This window comes from Melozone crissalis, unplaced genomic scaffold, assembly GCF_028551555.1.
Source record: "Melozone crissalis strain CALT ecotype California unplaced genomic scaffold, PUWL_Pcris_2 ptg000057l_1, whole genome shotgun sequence".
Lineage (NCBI taxonomy): Eukaryota > Metazoa > Chordata > Aves > Passeriformes > Passerellidae > Melozone > Melozone crissalis.
In genome coordinates this window covers 5698275-5719235 of record NW_026535835.1, presented here as the reverse complement: position 1 = coordinate 5719235, position 20961 = coordinate 5698275, and the positions used below count along the sequence as shown (strand labels likewise).

The following is a 20961-nucleotide window of genomic DNA, read 5'->3' as shown; positions in this document are numbered from 1 at the left end:
AGGGGCAAAGGGGATAATCAGCAACAGGTTAATTTGTCTGATGAAGGCCTGGGAGATGTGGCACTGGGTGCAGCACAATCCCAGCTTGAAAGGAGCCGCCTGTGGTGCCAGGGAAGGAATTAAAGCTGCCTTTGAAAGCCATGGCTGTGCCAGCAGCCTCAGCACAGCTGCCCTGCAGGTGTGGACATGCCCCAAAGTGCACACAAAGTGCTGAAGAGTTGGGCTCAAATGGCTTCTGCCAAACAGGACTCAGGGGTTTGAACACTTTGAGGCGTTTTTGAGAGCGCTCCCAGCGCCCTCTTACCCCAGGATGAAAAGTTTGGATTAAAAGCAGCTTTGAACCTGCAGAATGTTTGCAGGATGGTTTCCTCAGAGCAGCTCATCTATCAGCTTTCAGCCCAGCAACACAAGTTTCTTTTGCAATATTTTATGAAAAGGTCCTTAGTGCCCACACACACAAACACTGACAAACCTGAGATATTCTTCAAAACAATTTAAATTACTGGTTTTTACCCAGTAGAAAACAAAGCACATAAAAAACCACAGGAAAAGCTTTTTAAGAGATTTGATGGTGCTGGATCTACCATCCAATTCCACACTGCTTTCATTTATGAACTGAGCATTTTTCATTGCCTTCTCCATTTCAGAGAACCACAAGAAAACCATTTTGGGGCAGAAGTGTTTCAAGTTTGGGTCCTTTAACAGCTTCAATCTGAATAAGTAATAATAGAATCATGGGATGGGGTGGGTTGGAAGGGACATAAAAACTCATCCAGTTTCAGAGACACCTTCCATTATCTAGGTTGTTCCAACCCATCCAACTGTGGACACCTCCAGGGATGGGGAACACAGCCCCAATGTCCCTGGGTGACAAGAATGAAGAAATTTGTCCCAGGGTACTCCCAGAGCTCACTCCCAAGTCCTCATCCTTCCTGCTCAACACTGGCCTAATGCTGCTGCTTCTGAAGAAAAACTTCCTTTTTAAAAAGTCACTGGGTGCTCAATAGATAAATAACCACCTCTGTACTTAAAAAGTGCAGAACTGTGGCCATAAATAAGCATTAGTGCTTCAAAAATTGTGAAACCACAGCTTTATGGTTTTAAACAGAGACAAGGTGGAATCCTGAATGGTGGCAATGTATTTCAGATGAAAGCTTTCAAAGAGATGAGGAATAGTTACAGGAGCTGGAACCTGAGTAACTACAGTTGCATTAAATTATTCCATCTGCAAGTCCATTAAAAATTGTTAATGGTTTTGTATGGCTTTTATATTTATTGGGTGGGTTTATTCCTATGTGAGTCATACATATTTATTACCACAGGCCAGATAATGGTTATTAATAAAACTTCTTTTATTTGCATACTGTCTTGATGCTGCCCTAAATATTTACAACTGGTCTATAAAATATAAAGAATCCTCAAAACTTCTAAATAGCACCAGGGATGCATCACAACTTTGCTTTTTGTACTTTATTACTTTTTTTGTGTTTTGCTTTTTCAAAACTGGAAAAAAACCCTCAGCCTGGTAAATCCATTTCTTTTCTCAAGTCAAAAAAAGCACTAATTCTTTCAAAGCTTTAAAGCACTATTTGTGTGGAGGAAGTGAGAAAAGATCCAAAGTTAAAGCAGGCTGGTTTTTTTATAATTAAGAAAATACATATATTTCTACACATAATTATGAACAGTAACAAAAGCTCAGTATTAAAATAGGTCCACTGAATCCCTGGAATTGTGCCTGCCAACTAAAACACCTACTATGAATTTAGTAATGGGTTATGCAAACATAAATTACAAGGCCAGACGTTTTAAAAGGAAAAAAAGGTGATTTATTGTCACACTGGAGACACGGCAGGATAGAAGCACAATTTCATTTTTCCATATATTCATCAACACTGCAGATGTGTTAATGCAAAAAGAATTCCAAAATAAAAATGACTCTCAACTGCTCTAATTCTCATCTGTCATTTAATTTACTTTAAAATTGTTACCAGGAAGCATTTTTTTTTTTGTTTTAAGCAAGTAAAACACATTCAAAATTCCTGGAAGAAAATAGGTTTTAAAAGAATTTTATAGACATTTCTCCCCTTAAAAATCAACTTCATCCAAAACTGACAACAGATTGGCCCTGCAGAAACTTGGGGCATCTGGGAGGGTGTTTAATAGAAAAGCTTCAAACTATCATTTGTACTTTGGGGATTTGGTTTGTGAGTATTTTTACTCCCCATATTAATAGTTTCTGATTTTCTTTCAAGCAGATCCAACTATTCACTTATCCACTGTCAGAGCAACAAGAATCTCCTAACTGGCAACTCCTAACCCTGTTAACAGAGTTATTTGTGACAATATTGTGATTTTAATGAGAACAACATCTTCCTTTAATTACACCTGAGTCACTTCGAGGTGGTGCAGATGAGCTGAGGCTTACAGACAAAACAAAAAAAATAAAAATACTAATTGAAGATGTTTAATTATTTCTTCGCTTGGTAAATACACATAGGAAGGAAGAGCAGGGATATCAATGCCTGTTATTTTTATAACTATTGAAAATAAGGCAAACTATTGAAAATAAGGCAAACTAAACTATTGAAAATAAGTCAAACTATTTTTATAACTCTTGAAAATAAGGCAAACTTAATGAGTTATTATTGTTCAGAGGAAATTTAGGAACTGAAGTTCAGAGTTGCTTTGGGATCTCCATATAAATTCCAAGTTTTACACTTAGCTTACCTAAAACAGAAAGTAAGAATGGCTGGTAATTGTTGGTACCACAGTGAGAAAAGTTTCCAGTATTTCAATTATTTTTATAACTCTTGAAAATAAATCAAACTTAATGACTTATTATTGTTCAGAGGAAATTTAGGAACTGAACTTCAGATTTGCTTTGTGAGTGATCCCCATATAAATTCCAAGTTGTATACTTAGTTTACCTAAAATAGACAGTAAGAATGGCTGGTAATTGTTGGGACCACAGTGAGAAAAACCTCCATTATTTCAGCTAAAAAAATGACAATATTTTCCCTTAAAAGCCAGTCAATGATACATCAATAAATCAGCTTATATCTTAATGCACACCACATAAAGTCCAGCTATCCTGCAGGAGGAAGGATGACAAATGCTTTGTCAGACTCAGGTTTTTTTTGAGTTGTGACCTTGGAAAGGTTTCTCCTCTTTCAGCCCTCGCCCCCAAGCCTCCCCTGCTCTGGCCACTTTCCAGCTGGGTCAGCCCTGCAAGGTTCAGGCACAGGCAACAACAGCCAGGGAAAAGAAAAAGAAAAACAAACTGTTTGCTTTGCCTCCTTTCAGCCCCAGTGACAGCAGAGCCTCACTGCAGCATCAAAGGCTTAACAAGAGAGATTAACTTGTAAATATTTGCTTACAAGTGTGTCCCTTTGTAAACCACAGTAATACCCCAAATATCCCCTTTTTTTCTCCTTTTCTGCAATGGAAAATGCTGCACCCTTGGCGTTGCTGAAATCCAGTACCTGCAGCCAAGGCTGGGAGAAGAAAAGTGAATTTTTCAGCTCTCAAGAATGCTCAAATGAAAGAAATCTGCATTACTAACAGCAAGTGACTTCAGAGGAATTAATTTGTTCAATTGCTCCAATGAGTTTGGTTGCATCAGATGTGTCCCCCTCTTGAGTATTTTTGGAGCTCCTGAATTAAGTAATTGCCTATATATTTTCAGATTTACAAAAAGATTTTTGAGGTAAATGTGTTGTAGAAAATTGATTCAAGGCTATCTTGAAAGCAAATGGAGTAAGAGTAATTCAAAGCGGCCTAGGTCATGTGGCCTCAGAAAATACTTTAAATTAAACTTCTCTGTCTAAAAACACACAACACAATCTGCAGGTCGGGGAAACTCCTTTCCTGGGCTTCAGACGTTTCCAAATGGAGTTTGAAAAATCAAACTGTGAAATCCTACATGGCAATAAACTCCAAAATATGGCCTCATTTGCTAAAAGGATTTTCTCAAGCCCTGTTATTCCCAAATAAATTGCACAGATTCTGCTGCCACCCTGCCCTGCTGGGAACGGCACAATTTAAGACAATAAAGACAATTATTTAAAATAATAAATTAATGAAGTTTATTGAGTATGGAAGGAATGGTCAATGGAGGTGAGTTTTAGGAGAATCCTAGAAAAATACAACTGTGAATTACAATTGTTTTAGTATCCTCTCACTTCCAATAAAAATGCAGCAAGAGATGATAATATAGAAATAGATGTTAGAAACACTGATGGGTTTCCTGTGAACAAAGAGAATATGCTAAAGTGAAATATGTATTAAATAATCCATCCAGGATAAGGTTGGACCTGCTTTAACCCCTCTGACTCCACAAGACTGGTGTTTAGACCACCTTTAAAGATATGGAAATAGATTTTATTACTTTTCTGGAGAAGTCACACAATAATAATAATAACATACTTCTCCATTTGGCTTTTGAAATGCCAAGCCCGTATAGTACAAATTATCATAAAAAGAATTTACCTGGCAAACAAAGCTCTTAAAAATAAAAATGTGGGAAGGAAGAGCATGGCACCTAAATATTATCCTAAAGGAGAGGTATTCATCAAAGGGGAAAAAAAGAGAAAACTGGGAAAGAAAGGGGAAAAAAAAAGAATAAAAAGGAAAGAAGAAAAAAGAGGAGGAAAGTGGGAAAAGGAAAAAGGAGGGGGGAAGGAAAAAAGAAAACAATAAAAGGAGTGGAACAACCCAGCTGTAGATGGCAGCAAATCAATATTCACCCCCTGTACACAGACACTGAGAACATCAATTATCCTCAGACAGACTGTGTGTTTTCAGTAGATTTTGTTATCATTTCCACTTTGTCACACAGACTAGACCAAAGTTGACTGAGCAAAGTCTCTGGGAATCAACATTACCCACAATTCTGAAGATCCTGCTCTCATTTCAGAAACTAATTCAAGCAGCAGAATTATTTAAAATTTTTTTTACCCTTAATTATATTATATTTTGCTGTAGAGGCTGGCTGTTTCAATAGAATAGTCCAGAAACACTGAGGACAAAGAATTTGAGAATTTTGCACTTTGAAAACCGAGCCCTTCCATAATAACTGTCTGAATTTCCTTTAGTTCCTTATGATTTACAATTATAATTTTTTAGAAGCTTGTGGATCTTAAAGATATGCATCACTTTGATACAACATGGGGAATAAAACCATTATTTGTGTAACAGGAGATTTTCCAGGCATCTTTCTTTCTCTTTAGGCCACTGCAGAGCTGTGATGGAGCAGGATGGGGATGGTTTGGGTGACACTGATGGAAAACAGCTTTCATATAGGCAGGTAAATGTCATTTATTTGAGGTTACCCAATGGCTCAGGTCAGCAGATTGCCCCTCCACCCAGTCAGTGTTCAGGTATTATTTTGTTTTCTAGCACTTTCCCATATTCCATTTTCCAGAGCATCTTTGTTTGAGAATTTATGTTTCTGTGCTTAGAGGTTCTCCCACATCCCTCCATAACTGTACCCACTGAACTTTTCATCTTCTTTACAGGATTCAGGTGGGAATTTGGGCATTTAAAGGTAATCTCGACTTTCTCAATCTCACCACCTAAATTCATTTACAACCCAGAAACTGCAAAGGGCAAAACCAGTGAGGAATCACCCATCCAATTTATTATTTTACCCATCAGGATAAAAACCAGAGCCCACAGCAACAGGGCAAGCTCCTGTCTCTAATTCTGGCACCTCACACCTGCCTGATTTTGTAGAGCTCATGATCTCCCATTACAAAATGAGTTGCTTATTTCATTTCCCAAGAGCAGCTGACCCCAGGCTGAGCTTTTGTCTTGTGACCCCTGCAATAACCCCACAGCCCAATATTACCTGGCCAAATCCTAGAGAAAAGCAATGGGGAGTTACAGCTTAAACAGGCTTAAAAGAGCCAGTATTAGACAAGCTTTTCAATGTCTAAAACAGAAATAAGTAAGCAAAAAGTGGTTACTGAACTAAGACTCTGGGTAAAAACAAAAGCAACATTAGGAACAACCTACACTTCATGCTAAAAATTATTAACCTGTGCACCTGGAATTATTTAGAGACTAAAAAACCCCCAATTCTGAAAGATGGTAATTCAAACATTCTGTTATTCACACCAGAATTGACATATGAGGACAGGATTAAATAAAACAAGAATTTCACAGAGGTTAAAATACCCCAGAAATACCACAGTTGGTCATAACAGTTCAGGATTTGTCACTGTAAGAAAATAATCATCTGATGGAGGCTGGCAATTCACATGATATATTTGGAGATGTCTTCCAAGTAACAGTCATGTAAAATTGATGTTTCAAGTAATCTCCTGACCAGACTCAGCCTTCCACAGTAGCTGCTCAGGGGGAAACAAATTGAGACGGAAAATACTCCAAAACATCCATGAGCAGCAGGTCTGACATGACCTCCTAAAAGGTGTGAGGAGGTAAAGAATATTTTTGCAATAACAGGTTAAGAACCCTTTCAGAAGAAGTTTCTGCACAACCACTGCTGAATTTTCTGTTCATGTAAAGTTCCCAAAAACATGAGATCCTTCTTCCCAGAGTCATCTCCCAGTATGCCAAGACAGAAATAGTATTTTAACATTTTTAAATACCAAAAGCCCTAGGGACATTCCTCCAAACATGAAAACATTGTATTGCTTTTTTTGCAGCAATTTGATAATTTGCAAAGAAGGCAGAAATGACCCAAAAAGATCTGTCACAACTTTTAAAGGAAAAAGAAACAGAAGTATCCTCAACTTCATTAGGGATTTTTGAAATCCTTTTCTGCTGCACAGGAGATAACTTTCAAGGGGATATTATGGAAAATCTAGAGGCAACAATGAATAGGAAAGTCAAGGCAATTCACACTTGTCTCCTGATTTATGGTGGGACTGGCAAGGGCAGAGGAAAAGAGATGCTGGCACAGCCCAAACCAGGGATGCAGGCAGGGTGAAACACAAAATGGAAAGTACATTTCTGAAACAAATTGTTACATTGAACAATTCCATCTTTGTGGCTTTGTTTCTTCTTTTAACGCCAAGAAAGTTGTTACTTCATTGTGGAAACTGAAATTGAGCTGTACACTGGGTTTTTTATCTATCTGAAGAACATTCTGCATCCAGGCTGGTTTTCTCCCACAGAACTCTTTTGTTATGGAAAAGAGCACATTGGATGTTTTAGGAAGTTAAATGTATCAGTTTGGAGATGCCAGCGTCCCCCTGTGCATTCCCTGCGCACCTCAAGGATGTTTCCAGACAAAGCTGCAGTTCCTCATCCTTCCTCCCGATTTCCAACCGCCCCCAAAACTGCTGAAGTTTTGAGGAATATTCACAGACCTCTCTGCTTTTGGGGAGTGCAAAAAACAGCTGAAGGTGAACACACACTGCACAAGCTGTGAGTTTTGTGTGAGGAGGAAATCCAGTGCAGTTTTCCAGCTGGACAGCACCATCCACCACAGCAAATCCCTTGGACAGGACAGACCTTCCACATCTGAGCTCCCTCCATACCCTTGGGGACAAAATCTACATCTCAGGTTGGCTACAGCTGCCTGTTCCTACAGCTCAGATACTTCCTTCTAATTCTTTGATCCCTTTTTCATTCTTAGTCAGAGGAAGTAGAAGTTGTTCTTCAGAAACAAAGCTGCAGAAGAGCACCATGGCAGGGAAAAAGCAGACAAAGAAAGAACCCAAAAAATTCATGCAAGGTTCTAAAGGATTGTGCTTTCCTAGGGGTCCCAGGACAAAGATGAGGATGTAGAACCCAGCAGAGATCCCAATTTCCTCAAACACTGGGCATGTTCAGAGTGTTGTTTCTGAATAAATAAAACTCACGTATTCTGGAAGAGAATAGAGGCTACAGAATTGTATTTTGTAAAATAATATTTAAAACCTTCCCATCAAATGATTTAACTTCTGTATCTTCCTTACTAGAAAGGACTAATTGCATATCATTTCCCACTATATCTCTTAAAGTAATTACAAGAGGATCTGTTTGAGTCTGTACATTCATCTCCCACTGAGTTACCAGTGTTCTCTCACAATGCACTTTAAAAGTGTAGGATCTTGGGGGTTTTTGTCTGTTGCTCCCCTTCTGCTCCACAGAAACAAAACTGGCTTAAAGAAATCCTCCTGAAACCTGTAATATGCCATCAGATGGGGACTGGCAGCTACAGTGAAGAATTTGTCATTTTACTTATAGGGAAAAAAAGGAAGGCAGCAAGAAACAAGTTAGGTTTTGTAGTATGAACTTAAGCTTTTAGCAAACAATTGAAAATATGGGCCCAGAACTCCATGTATTTTCTAGATTCTGTACAATTTCCTATACTCTCCATATTCTTTCACTTCTCTCCTTCCTTCTTTCCCCAATAGTTTGCAACGAGAATCAACTCACCCTCTCACAGCACCTGAACTCACCCTTCAAATTCTTTTACTCCTTTTAAAAAAAGTCCTGCACTCCCAAATTCTCTTTTCTTCAAAAAGAACTGATTTCTGCCCCATAAAACCTCCTCAGGGCACCAGATAAACAACACTGCCTCTGCCCCAGGAGTCCCTCCTGGGTCAGCACCCCCAGGGATGCAGGGCAGCACCCCCAGGATGTTTAGTGATGTAATGGAGATTATGCTGAGATGTAATGGACATGAGATGAGGGAGAAGTGAGGGAAGGAGCAGCCCTGGTTTGAAGAAGCCTTTCCATGGCCACAGCCTCAAACCATGAGAGCCTTGGGGGGGTTAAAGGTGATTTCTTCAGCTCCCTCCTGCCCTCCAGGGACTGCCCAGAGCCTGGGGGAGCCCTGCACCCAAAGCCCAGCTCCAACACCATTCCCAACACGAAACCATCCACGTTTTCCCTGCCAGGCTCTCACCCTGCTCTTCCCCTTCTCCCCTAAGATCCCACACAAATGCACTTCCACTCTCTCCCCAAGCCTTTTCCAAAGCACAGTTGTCCACTCTCCTTAATCCCCACAAGTCTTGGCACTTTCACCTTCTCAGCCATAAGATGAATGAGAATCTGAGGTGCCAAGGGATTTGCAGACAAGTCCTGCTCTGCTCTCTGGGGTGTTTATGTAAGCCCAGAGAAATGCCCTGGGTGTGACAGAACCATCACCAAGAGAAACCCTGGGGCCTGCCACAGAGAGACAGAGCAGGACAGACCTCAAAGAGCTGGATCCCAGTGAGCAGGACAGACCCCAAAAAACCTCTGGATCCCAGGGATCAGTGTCTGTGAGCAGATAAACCCCAAAGAGCTGGATCCCAGCAAGCAGGACAGACCCCAAAAAGCTGCACCCCCAGGATGCAGGGCAGCATCTGCTGCTGGAGAAGCAGCACTGAAGGCTGGGAGAGCTGCCTGCTGCTTCCCTCCCAGGAAGAGCCTTGGAAGGAGTTGGTGCTGGCAGATCAGTTTATCTGGAACTGGCTTTGAAATGCCACAACATTCCTGGATGAACAGATTGCTGGCAATCAGCAGGGGAAAAAAATACCCAAATCCACAAAACAAACAGAGGAGACAGCCAGCCCTGAGCACTGCTCTGCTTTCAGCAGGGAACCAAGTGAGATTATCTGTGGGTTTGAGGTGCCTGCTCATGAGGAGTTTAAACACTCCCAGTTTCTCACAGACCATATTCACCTCTCCCAGTTTCCCCACTGGTTCTGCCCCACACCTGTGCTCCATGCACGTCCTCCCAGGGGAGCTTGGCTCAGCCCTGACCTTGTTGCGTTTCCAGTGAAATCAACAGTGAAACTTAATGTGATTTTTGATGGAAAAATGAGCATCTTTGAAGTTATGCCCTTGATATAGATTTATTTAGGCAGCAAAATGTCACTTTGTACATCCAAGTGCTCCGAGAGTTTGGATTGGTGAACAATTTTTTTTTTTTTTGCAATTCTCCAGGTTTTACATTATTATATAATTTAGAGCAAGCCTGTTTGAAGGCCAGTGCTGATGCTTCCTCTAAAAACATCAACCCACATTTCAGTATTTACAGAATGCAAAAGCTCCCTGATGAGGAAAACATCAGATATAAGCAGATAAGGACCTGGCAATACATACAAAAAAATTATAGAAATAAACCATTAAGAAATCATCACTTGCATATGCCTAAGCCCACCTACTAGAGCAAGAGACTGGGATAGATTTTCTCCTTACCTCTGGAGTGTTTTTCTTGAACTCACGACTTTGCTCAATGAGTTTTTTCCTGGACTGCTCACTTTCATCTTGCCGGTTTGCCAATATTGTTGCTGTGGTATCGAGCTCCCTCTGTAAGGAAAATAAACATAAACAAAATAAACAAAACACCAAAAAAACCCCAAAACAAACAAACAAAAAGGATAAAAAAATTCAGTCAGAGCTCTGCTCACCACAGAAATAAAAAACTCCAAAAGCCCTTATACATACATCATGTTATTGGGAATATGGAGATAGAAGGGCTGGGGAGCAGCACAGAACAAGCACCAGGCTTGCAGAGATCTGACCTCCTGGATAACAGCAAATGAAGGGCTGCAACCTTTTGGATTCCATCTTGCACACAAAACATCACCATTTTTCTCAAAACTGGCTCCACCCCAGCATCACACAGGACAGGAGCAATGGCACACAATACACACCTCCTAATAAATTCCCACGTCCAGTGAAGATTACAGATCTTGGACACATTCAAATCAGGTTTATTTTCACCTTCCTGCTCTTTTTAAAGATACTGGTTTTCCCCATTTTGAGTTATCCCACTATAAAAATTTATTAATTTAAGTATTGGTTAACCTTATACTTAAATCTGGACTGGTTACACCTCAGTCACTCTTAATTTCCTATGACATGCTGTATATAATTTCATATATTCCATTGTGTGTATATATATATATATGTATATATATTCCACTGCCACTGCAGTGCCCTTTTCCATTTAAGTCTTGTCTTATTTGAATACAAAATTATCTTTTTGCAATCTATTCCTCCAAGGCATCAGCAGGTATGTCCATTTCTTCTCCAAAACATATCTTTTTTTAAGATGAATTCCAGAGTATTTTCCAACAGTTTCTGCTAAGCTGAAGCACAGCTCCCACTGCTTTCCAGTTTTTTCCAAGTGTTTTATCCCCATCCCAATTCCTCCACTCGGTGCTGTGCCTCCAAATGTCACCATAATAGATTGAACGGGTCACTTATCAGTGCATAAACCAACAACACTCCATCTTCTGTGTCACTCTGTGCCTCTTCTGCAGTATTTCCACATTAAATGAAAAAATAAAGGCAAACCTCTCCATTCAGCTACAGACATTGTTCCCCAAGTCACTGGGAGAAACAAGAACTCATAAAAGAAATTTGGCACTGTTTTATCCTCTTATTAATTCAAAAAGAGAAAAACCTGGCTGTGAGAAAAGTTCATGAAAAGTGAGAACATGTTAGAGCACAAGTACCTTCACCTCATCCCCTCCAACCTGCCTGCAGAACTCCCAATATTCTCCAGTTTTCTACCAGAAACTTGCCATATTTCTGGAAAAACTCATATTTCTGTTCATAACTCAACCGCCTGTAAGGGACCAAAAGCACAAGCCTGGGACCTCCTGTCAGGTCTAATACCAGACCCTCAACAGGTGGGCAAGTTGCTGACTTGTTACTAGATACAAACATTACCATCTAAATATTCTGAAAAAGCCTAATTCCTAATTTTGGATACATTTTTGAATGGGTAAATCCTGGATGGACGGACGTCTCTTATGGAACTCCACAGTTTGACCTTTGGATGGAAAATAAAAAAACCCTCTTATGGAACTCCACAGTTTGACCTTTGGATGGAAAATAAAAAAACCTTCTGAGCTCCCAACTCAAGAGGATCAATATTTTTTCCCCCTTTAGGTTTATTAGCAAAAAATTAACATTTTTTAATAAATATATGGACCATAGTTATCCTAATCCTTGGAAACCAGCTCAATATGACAAATGGATTTGAAGCCAAGCAGTGTGCTGGAACCAGTGACCTAAATATTGTCACTGAAATGCTTAAAAATCCTTCCATATCTGACTTTGGGTAAAGAAACAGGGCAATATGTCCACCAGATCTTGGTTTGGAATTCTGTAACATATGTGAAATCTATTGCAGAAAAGTGGGAAATACTTAACAGTTGGATAAACCACATTTGAAATTCATCCCAGCTAAGTTTATGCAAGAAAAAAGAGCAACAGAAACCAATGTGGTTAAGCAGAACTATAAAGAGCAATATAACGGCTAAGCAGAAGGCTTTTAAAAAATATAAACAATCTGGTACGGCCAGAAACTTGGAAAACTATATTTAAAAAGGAAGCACACATTTAGAGCCAAGCAAAGAAAACACAAATCATGAAGTAAGAGGGAATTTCAGTGGAGCAAAGAACCAAGTGTTTGGTTTCTGGTATCAATCCCTAGCAAGGAACCTGAGCAATGGAAAAGCAAGATTTTAAGACTTGTGCTTCCAAGTTTAGAGACAAGAAAGAAAACTGGATAAAAAAGAAATAAATTCCATATTTTGTGCTACCATGAAGAGTCAGGGAGCAAATGACAAAGGACTTTCTCACCTCCCTGCATGATTGATACCAGAGCCACAGCACACTTATACCAGGCTCCTTCCCTTTACCTCCTGAACTCCTTCTGGGACAGGTCTGATCATTCCTCCCCACAAAACATTTCCTCCTGTGCCATATCAGGCACAGCTCACACTGCACTGAGCTCTGGCTCTGGAGTTCCACATCTTGCACTGATGAGCACCAAGAGTGAGAGATGCAATTCCAGCTGAGGAGCAGCAGGTATCTAACCCCATGGTCTGATACAAAAGCAGGTATTAAATCTTCAAACCATGCCATAGTTAATAAGACCCGAATCAAAACTGTTTGGAAAATTGCTAATCTTTTCTTCCTTACTTGATCTGAACAGTGTACAATGCAAGTTTCATTTATTTAAACCTAGTAATAGACACAGGATTATCACCCACAAGGACTAATGGCAGATTTTTCATACTTTTGTGATTTAATCTTTAAAAAAAATTAATGTGGCCAATGCATTATTTCTGCAAACAAGCTCATTTTAAGGAGCAAATAGCAGTAATATCAATATTTCAGACCTGAGTACATTGTAACACTCAGACATAAACACTTCCCCAAGCTTTGCAATCACTTTCTAAGTAGATAGCAAGTAAAAGGAGACATAATTCTGTACAGAGAGTCAAAAAGAGGAGCCCATGTTTCAGTATCATCCTTCCCTTTGAAATCCAAAGGGCTCCAATGAAAAGCAAACAAAAACCAGGGCTCAAAGGTGTTGCAGCAGTGACCTGGCTGTGGAAAGGATTCAAAGCCTGGAAATTCAGTTCTGAAGCTGATGATTCAACACTGGCTAATGAACTTTGTGGCCCAAAAGAGCCACCTGCAGAAAGGGAGCCACTGCTTGGAGCACATTTAGAGAACAAGCAAGACCATTATCCCTCCCCCTGCCCCAAAGTCCCATCGATTCAGGGCAGGCACAGTTCAGAGAGAACTAAAGAACTCTCTCCAGGGTTTCTACTTTGACCCATTTCAGTAAATTTACTCGGGGTGGGAGGGAGGCAGTGGGAGGAGAGGAGACAAGAAAGTCTTATGCTCCTAAGTGTGGGAGTCATTAGAAACAGGCCCCAGAAAACAAACGTTAAAAGCTTTCTTTCAGGCAGTACAGAAATAAAAAATCTAAAACTAGGAGGGTCAATCCACTATGCAGTGTAACAACAATCACCTTGGAGTGAATTTATGTTCCCTTAACTCAGGTGTTTCCAGACCCTGCTGGGCTCCCAGCCCATGCTGCCTCTGTCCCCCCAGGCTGATGTGGCTGCATGGGACCCACCAGAGCAGAGGGATCCTGCTGAAATCATCTCATCCTTCCCTGCCCACCTCCAACCAGTTCCCAGTGCAGGGCCAGCTGTGCCCACAGGAGGTGGGAAAGCCCAGCTGCAGTGAGGGGGCTGTGGAATCCCCCTTTGGGCACCAGCCTGCAATTAGCATCACCCCAAGTAATTATGAAACTGCAGGCTCACTGCAGGCCAGTTTCAAGGTTGTTTTCCTTTGCTGCTGACACGTCGTTGCCTACCAGATGCATTCTCTGATAATCACCCAGCAGCAGGGCTGCACCACTGACCAGTTAAACACAACAAGGCCTTGCCTTCCCATAATAAGAAGATTCAAGTCAGCTCTTCCATACCTGAGACCTGCTGGGTGGCTGCTCTCAAAGGTGAATCCTAAAAATTATTCACTTAGGAAAACAATTTTGGAAATAATTCACTTAGGAAAACAAGTGTGGAAAGAAACTGAACTTGCTTGGCTATTTATGAAGTTTCTGTTCCCTCACCCACTTCTAACAGTTACTGGCACTGCCCTGCCATGGGCATTTCACAACCAAAGAAACCACCACACATCAGCACCCCAATTCCCCCAAAAGCTGCTCCAATAACCAGAACTCGTCCTCAGTCTCTGCTTTGAACCAGTATTCCCATGGCCCATATGGAAGAAGTGACAGAAACCTGAAATAACCATCAATAAGTGCTGTGACATAACTGTATCCCCAATTTTTGTAACTCTCCCATATGTAAATGTTTAATCCTTGCTGCATTTACCACAAAGCTCCTACACTGGAACAAGAAACACATATCACAACTTTAAGACAAACTGATTATTTATGATATGGAATGCAAAGCCTAAGCTGTGCCTTTGGAAGCCTTAAGCATGGCTGCAGAGATTAACAGGACACCAAAAAGAATTTCTTCATAGAAGAGGTGGTCAAGCATTGGAATGGGCTGCCCAGGGAGGTGGTGGAGTCCCCACCCTTGGAAAGGTTCAAGAAACAACTGGACATGGCACTCAGTGCTCTGGTTTAGTTGGATTTCATGATCTCAGAGGTCTTTTCCAACCTTAATAATTCCAACCTTAATAATTCATAAACTCATTTTACCTATTACAATGACCAACACAAACCACAACTTCATGTAGATCAGGAATTTTCTAGCAGTAAGTGCAGCATTAACCACTTCCCCTGAAATCCTGTTCCTGTGTACTTGAGGTATTTCCCTTTATCACCAGTTCAATCAGCTCCCCAGTCTACAGATAATCTGCTTCTGAAAGGAATTTTCAGAAGTTTCATTTCTGTTTTCATCCTCTCACAGGAGTGCATTTGTCAGATCTATAAAAGCTCTCAATGTAGCTTTTTGCAGTTTTTAATTTCCTATTAAAGGAAAGTTTCCTGGTGCCAGGATGACACCAATGTAGGAACATCTGGCACAACTCTGCACACTCACAGCCTACTTGTCTTGGGGAAATTCTACATTTCCCTGACTGCTCCATGAGGCAATCCACCCTTCAGTCTCAAAACCCCATCATTTGCACCTATCCAGAAATCAACATACCAATTATATAAGTATTTCAAAATATTTCAGAAATTATAAACTGCTTTGCAAGCTTGGTGTGCTACTCTGGAAAAACAAAGCCATGTTCACCTGATAAAGCTCTAGATTATGACTGGGGGAGAAACCACAGAGCTGACACTGGGAATTTTCATTTAAGTCTGTTTTGACTGTAAAAGGCCAACCCAGTTCTGAGCTGAAAATGCTTAGAAAGGTAAAACTTTGTAAGGATTCTGTGAGCAGAGCTTGTGCCAGCCTTGCTGTAAAGGCCCTTCCTAAAACAAGCAAAAGGAAAGGCCAAACAGTTCAACAAGAGCACAACATCTCAAGAACCACGATCCCATCTTACACCCCAGCAGCGACTGCTGAAGAAATAACAAAGAGCAGAACACCTGTAATTTACACTCCCAGAGGAAGGGAAAAAACAGTGAAAACTCACAAGCATTAAAACACATTTCTTAGGAAGCATTTTGCCACTTGACAAACTGATGCAAGTACCTTTCACACGCAGAATTAGTTAGAAAATTTCAATAAACACATTTTATTCTGCATACTGAAGTAATTTGACTCCAAAGCTTTAAGTGGAACAAATTTAGGGCTCTACTCAATGCTTTTGGGGACAGGGAGTCAATGTGTGTGGTGGCCACTGCATAGAACAAAGAGGGCAAGAACAGAAGTGCCAATGGAGACATCAATAAAATTATCTTAATTAGCAGGCTACTAAAAAAAAAAAAAAAACCCCCCCAAAAAAAAAAAAACCCACAACAACAAAAAAAGAAAGGGTGTTGTGGCTTTGTCTGCTCACAAGAACAGCCAGTGCCACAAATGTAGGTAAAACTTATCAAACTATTTTGCAAGAGGGGAAAGGTAGCACTGGCTTTTCAAAAGGAGCTGCAATCAGCAGAAAGAAGCCGCACAGATATCGATGCCAGAAATAAATGCACTGAGAGAGGAAAAGCTTGGCAGTGCCAGAGTTGAGATGATTATTCCTGTCTTTTCTTCTACACCCTGAACTCAAAACTTTTTAGAAAATGCAAAGAACTGGAGACTATCCAATGCCAAAGGTCTGTACTGAACAAACCTTTTCTCTCACTCAAGAAAATAATGAAACATTGCATATTTGTTTCAAAATGCAGTTTTTCTTCTTCCAGCATTATTTATTCACTTTCCATCTTCCTCAAACCCAGATGCAGAATGACTGCACAAGTCCCAGCTACGAGGGTCTGCTCACAGGGGCAGCAGGTGGGTGATGTGAAATAAGAAGGCTCTATTATTATTTCTTATTAGAAGGCTCAGGCTTCATTCACAGCACCCTCAACCTTCACCCCAAAGCTTCTCTCCTCCTCCTCTTGCCCAGTTTCTACCCCAGAGCATCACTAATCCCTTTGCTCCTCACCTCAGCCCTACAGCAGCACATTTACCTTGAGCACTGGGTGAGCTAAAACCCACCTGGGAGGAGGATTTTTCCAGAGACAGCAGCATTCCCTGCCCTCTGCATCCCCCAGGAACTCCACAGTGTGAAACCACCAGCTTCCATCACCTCACTCAAAAACCCACAGTTGGGGCTCAATACCCAGCAGGAATCTGTCAGCAAACCCACTCCACAGTTCCTTAAAAACTCTGCTCGGTTTTGCATCGCAGTTCATCACACTTTGGACATAAATTTCCTAAAAAAGTGAAATTTGTGAGTGTAAAAAGTGAGTGCTTGCTGGGGAGAGGGCTCCCTTGGTTTTGCAAGCACAGCACATCCCCAGCCAGCCACAGCTCCCATCCTGCTGGGGAGCTGCCTACAGCTTCACCCACTTCCCACAGCACCACTTCACACTCTTCCACTGAAAAACTAAAGTTCAGACCCGTTGCTTCAATACCCACAACAGAAAAAAACCAAAAAGTAATGAGTTAATTTAAGTGTTGCTGCAGTGAGGCTCCCCAGAAGGGAGGATTTCAGATGGATATAGCAAGGGGACAGTGGGAAGTGCTGAGGGCTGCTCCAGCTTGGAGCAATCTGCTCACCCACCATGCACTGGCTGTGGTGTAAAATCACAATACAACCCTGTGAACACCTGCTCAACTGCCCTGTGCTGGCTTTCTACAGCTAAAATTAAGTTCATCATGTACATGCTGGTTAATCACTGTGAAAGAAACAAAAAAAAAAGGCCTTAGCTTAATATGTGTGACTTTGAGGGCAGCTACAGGGTGGTGGGGATTCAAACTGCATCTTCTTCTGCCAAATGAAATAAATTATGGGAAACCAAAGGAAAAACTCACTGCTGCTTGCACAACCCAGTGCCAAGTCCATGTGCTTGGTCTCCTGTCTGGCTGGTTGAGCAGAGGCTGACCAAAGCACAAAGCCAGTGGCCATGCTGCCCACACCACAGCAGCCAACTACCCCATGGCTGAAGTCACCACAGAGAACATAAAAACCAGTCTGGAGATGATGGTCCCAGCAGGCCAGGCTGTCCTTCCCATCCCCACTTCTGTCACAGGGAGCAGGGACAGGAGGAATGTCCCCTGTGCCCTCCTCAGCCCTCCACACACACAGAAGGAAACTGAGGGACAACAGACAGCTCCACCATGTTGTCATCTTATTGCAAAAGTTCCATACCTTCTTGGTGGTTTCTCAAGGCCAGCTCCTCACAGCACTGATTCCTTCTTCTTCATAGCACAACCAACAAACCCCAACTCCATCCTCACCCAGCTAACCCACTCTTTTCAGCACTCATCCTCATTGGACACAGCTGTGGCCTGTTAAGGGCAGGCCTGTTCCTAATCTTTGATAATTAGTGCAGCTGCAACTCCTCAGGGGTGAGATTACCTTCTGCACCATCTTTATTTTCTTACATTCTACCCCTCCACACCACCACGTTTGTGACCCCAGCAAATTGGGAGCCAGGAGATGCACAGAACCCATGAACCAACCATAAAACACCTTCACTGTGCTCCTGATCCCAGCAAACCACTCAGGAGGTGCACAGCACCCATGAACCACAAATGAAATTTTTGGTAGACAATTTTAAAAAGAGTTTTGGCCCTTAAATTGGAAACACATATAAAATAAAAGGCAATTAAACTACTAAATGCACTATTCTTGCCATTTTTCTGAAGCCCAAATGCAGCAGCCCATGCTCAGGAGGAAGATTATTCTGCCATTTTGTAATAACACACCTTCAGCAAATGTCTCACTTCCAAGAAAGATCAGATTCATGAGCTACATTAAATAATTCTTCTGACCACAGATCAAAGTAAAACCTAGTCTTAAAGGAGTGGTTTAAGTATCAGAAAGTTCAACCCTTTAACTAAGCTCTGTTACATCATTTAAAGGATTGGGTTACTCTGGTTTCCAGCCTGAGCTGTGCTGGTAAATGAAGCATGACCAGGCTTTAAGCAGGACACGTCCTGTAACACAGCCCAGGATTTATAACTTGCTGTACAGGTTGCCACCAATAAATCAATAATATATATACACACACAGGTGTGTTTCAGTGGGAGTCCTGGGAACTTGCTGCTTGAAAAAGAAAAAATATACAAACTCAAGATTTTTTATTTTTATTCTAAACGAAAATGAACTTGTTGCTCAGCTTTTAGTCAACTTCTCCCAACTTCTAACTATGCTGTCTTCTAGAACAAAAATTCACAATTTTTATTTGATTAAATGTGTTATTAGTTTTAATTTTTTTAACAAGGTTAACCATTACAGACTGAGTCCATCCCAGCCACCACTCAATAATCCTTCAGTCTACAAATGCAATTTCCAATCTCAAAGCTACTTTAGCTGTTTCCTAACATTGGGATATAAAATATTTACCAACAAAAGTATAAATACACACTGAAAAAGCAACCTAAAAATACTTTTAAAACCGCATTTCAACAAAGTAATTCCTTCAGGGATGGGAAAAAATTACCACGGACTTGAACTAATCACCTCATGTTTTGCTCCCTTTTCATGTTTTTGGGCATTGCAGAAATGGGATAATGGATGAATAAACTATCCTACCATGACAAATATGGTTTGGAAAGATGGGGCTAGGCATAACTTGGAATTTTTTGTTGTTATAAGTTTAAAATCCTAAACCACAGGCATGTGCACTAGGGAAAACCTATAAAATATATAATGGAAATGCTTCCCTTCTAGCAGGCCCAATTTCACCTCCCCTTTTCCTGCTGATCCAGGGACACATTGAAATTCTGATTTTTTTTCCTTCACTGGAGGTCTTTGCTCCCTGCTCAGCAGCCCCATGGAGCAGTGGGCACGGGACAGGGACACAGAGGAAGCTGGATGGGGAACTTGTGTTAAGAAATCTGTAGTAACAAAAACAAGATCAGAAGAAAATTACTGGCAAATGAAATTGCTGTTTGATAAACAATTTAAGCAGGAAGAGTATTTGGCAGAGGGTTTCCAGGGAACGGTCCTTGACTCCTGACTAACATGCTTCCTCCCTTGCTCTGAGTTTGTTGACTTTCTGGGCACTGCTGTAAGGTTTAGGCAGTTTCCCATGATGGGAAAAAATACAGCTTTTTTTTGAGAAGTTGCCTGTGAATGCAATTGGTGCATGTTTTCTGAAAAATTATAGATATAAATAGGAAACAAGAAAGCAACAATTTCTTTATTTAGGCTTTTCCTACTACTAAAAAGTCCCATTTAGGCATCTTAGTGTCCTTTCTGATCTAAATCCCAAACACTGACTCAGTTTGGCATGACAACACACAATGAGAAACGTCTATCTGGCATTTAATGCCAATAGCAAACGTGACATATTTTGGACAATTAAAAAGACCAGATTTTGAAACCTTTCAGAGATTTTTTTACAGCTTTTTCTGTTTAATCTGGATGACTACAGTCCAGCATAAATAGATACCAAGCCCACTTCACACTGAAGTGAAATCAAGAGGCAGAGGCGGTGGAATGCAGAATGCCTTTTCTAGGTGTTTCCCAACAACATATTGCAGTACTTAGTTAAGCTCATTTTCTGTGACATGAAAAGGAAAATAGCAGAATTGACTCATGAAGTAAAATTAGCTGGTGTGCAGTCACAAGGAGGCTGGATTGGAGCTGACAGCAGCCAGAACTGCATTTAACAAAAACTAACATGCTTCATGCTAATAATGGTGCTGGTTCAGAGCCACAAGGACTATTCTCTGTATTTTTAACATGGACTGACTGTTTTTAAACCAACATTTCTAATAGCATACCCTAAACTGCACATCAGGAAATATTTAAAGACCTTCCAGAAGTGATGCATTAAGAAAGGCATTTATAAAATAGTTTTTTAACATTGCAAATCTGGCATTTCCAATCAGGAGATGCCTCCAAGCCATGGACAGCCAATATCTATTTGCTCCAAGACCACAACTAAGGTAGACAGGACAGCTAAAACACTTTTTTAACCAGGCAAAAAAAATGTTTGGGGATTATTTACAGAATTCCTCCACTATTCACTGTAACAAATCACCCCAGAATGAAAACAACAGATTTAGCTGCAGTGGCACTGTCAACCTCGCTATGATACACTGGCACTAAAAAGTCCTTAATTTTGGCTATCAAATACAATTTCAATTTCTTGCACTTTAGGGCAGTAAAAAC

At 40.8% G+C, this 20961-nt stretch overlaps 1 protein-coding gene across 7 annotated transcripts in view; it reads right to left on the bottom strand.

Moving 5' to 3' along the window:
• Positions 1 to 20961, bottom strand: part of CUX1 (cut like homeobox 1) — a 273254-nt gene that overhangs the window by 212053 nt on the left and 40240 nt on the right. For all 7 annotated transcript variants that reach the window (XM_054287447.1, XM_054287441.1, XM_054287444.1 and 4 more), the window contains exon 2: positions 10141 to 10251. In XM_054287447.1, the coding sequence (XP_054143422.1) occupies positions 10141 to 10251 (111 nt within the window). The remainder of the gene's footprint in view (positions 1 to 10140; positions 10252 to 20961) is intronic.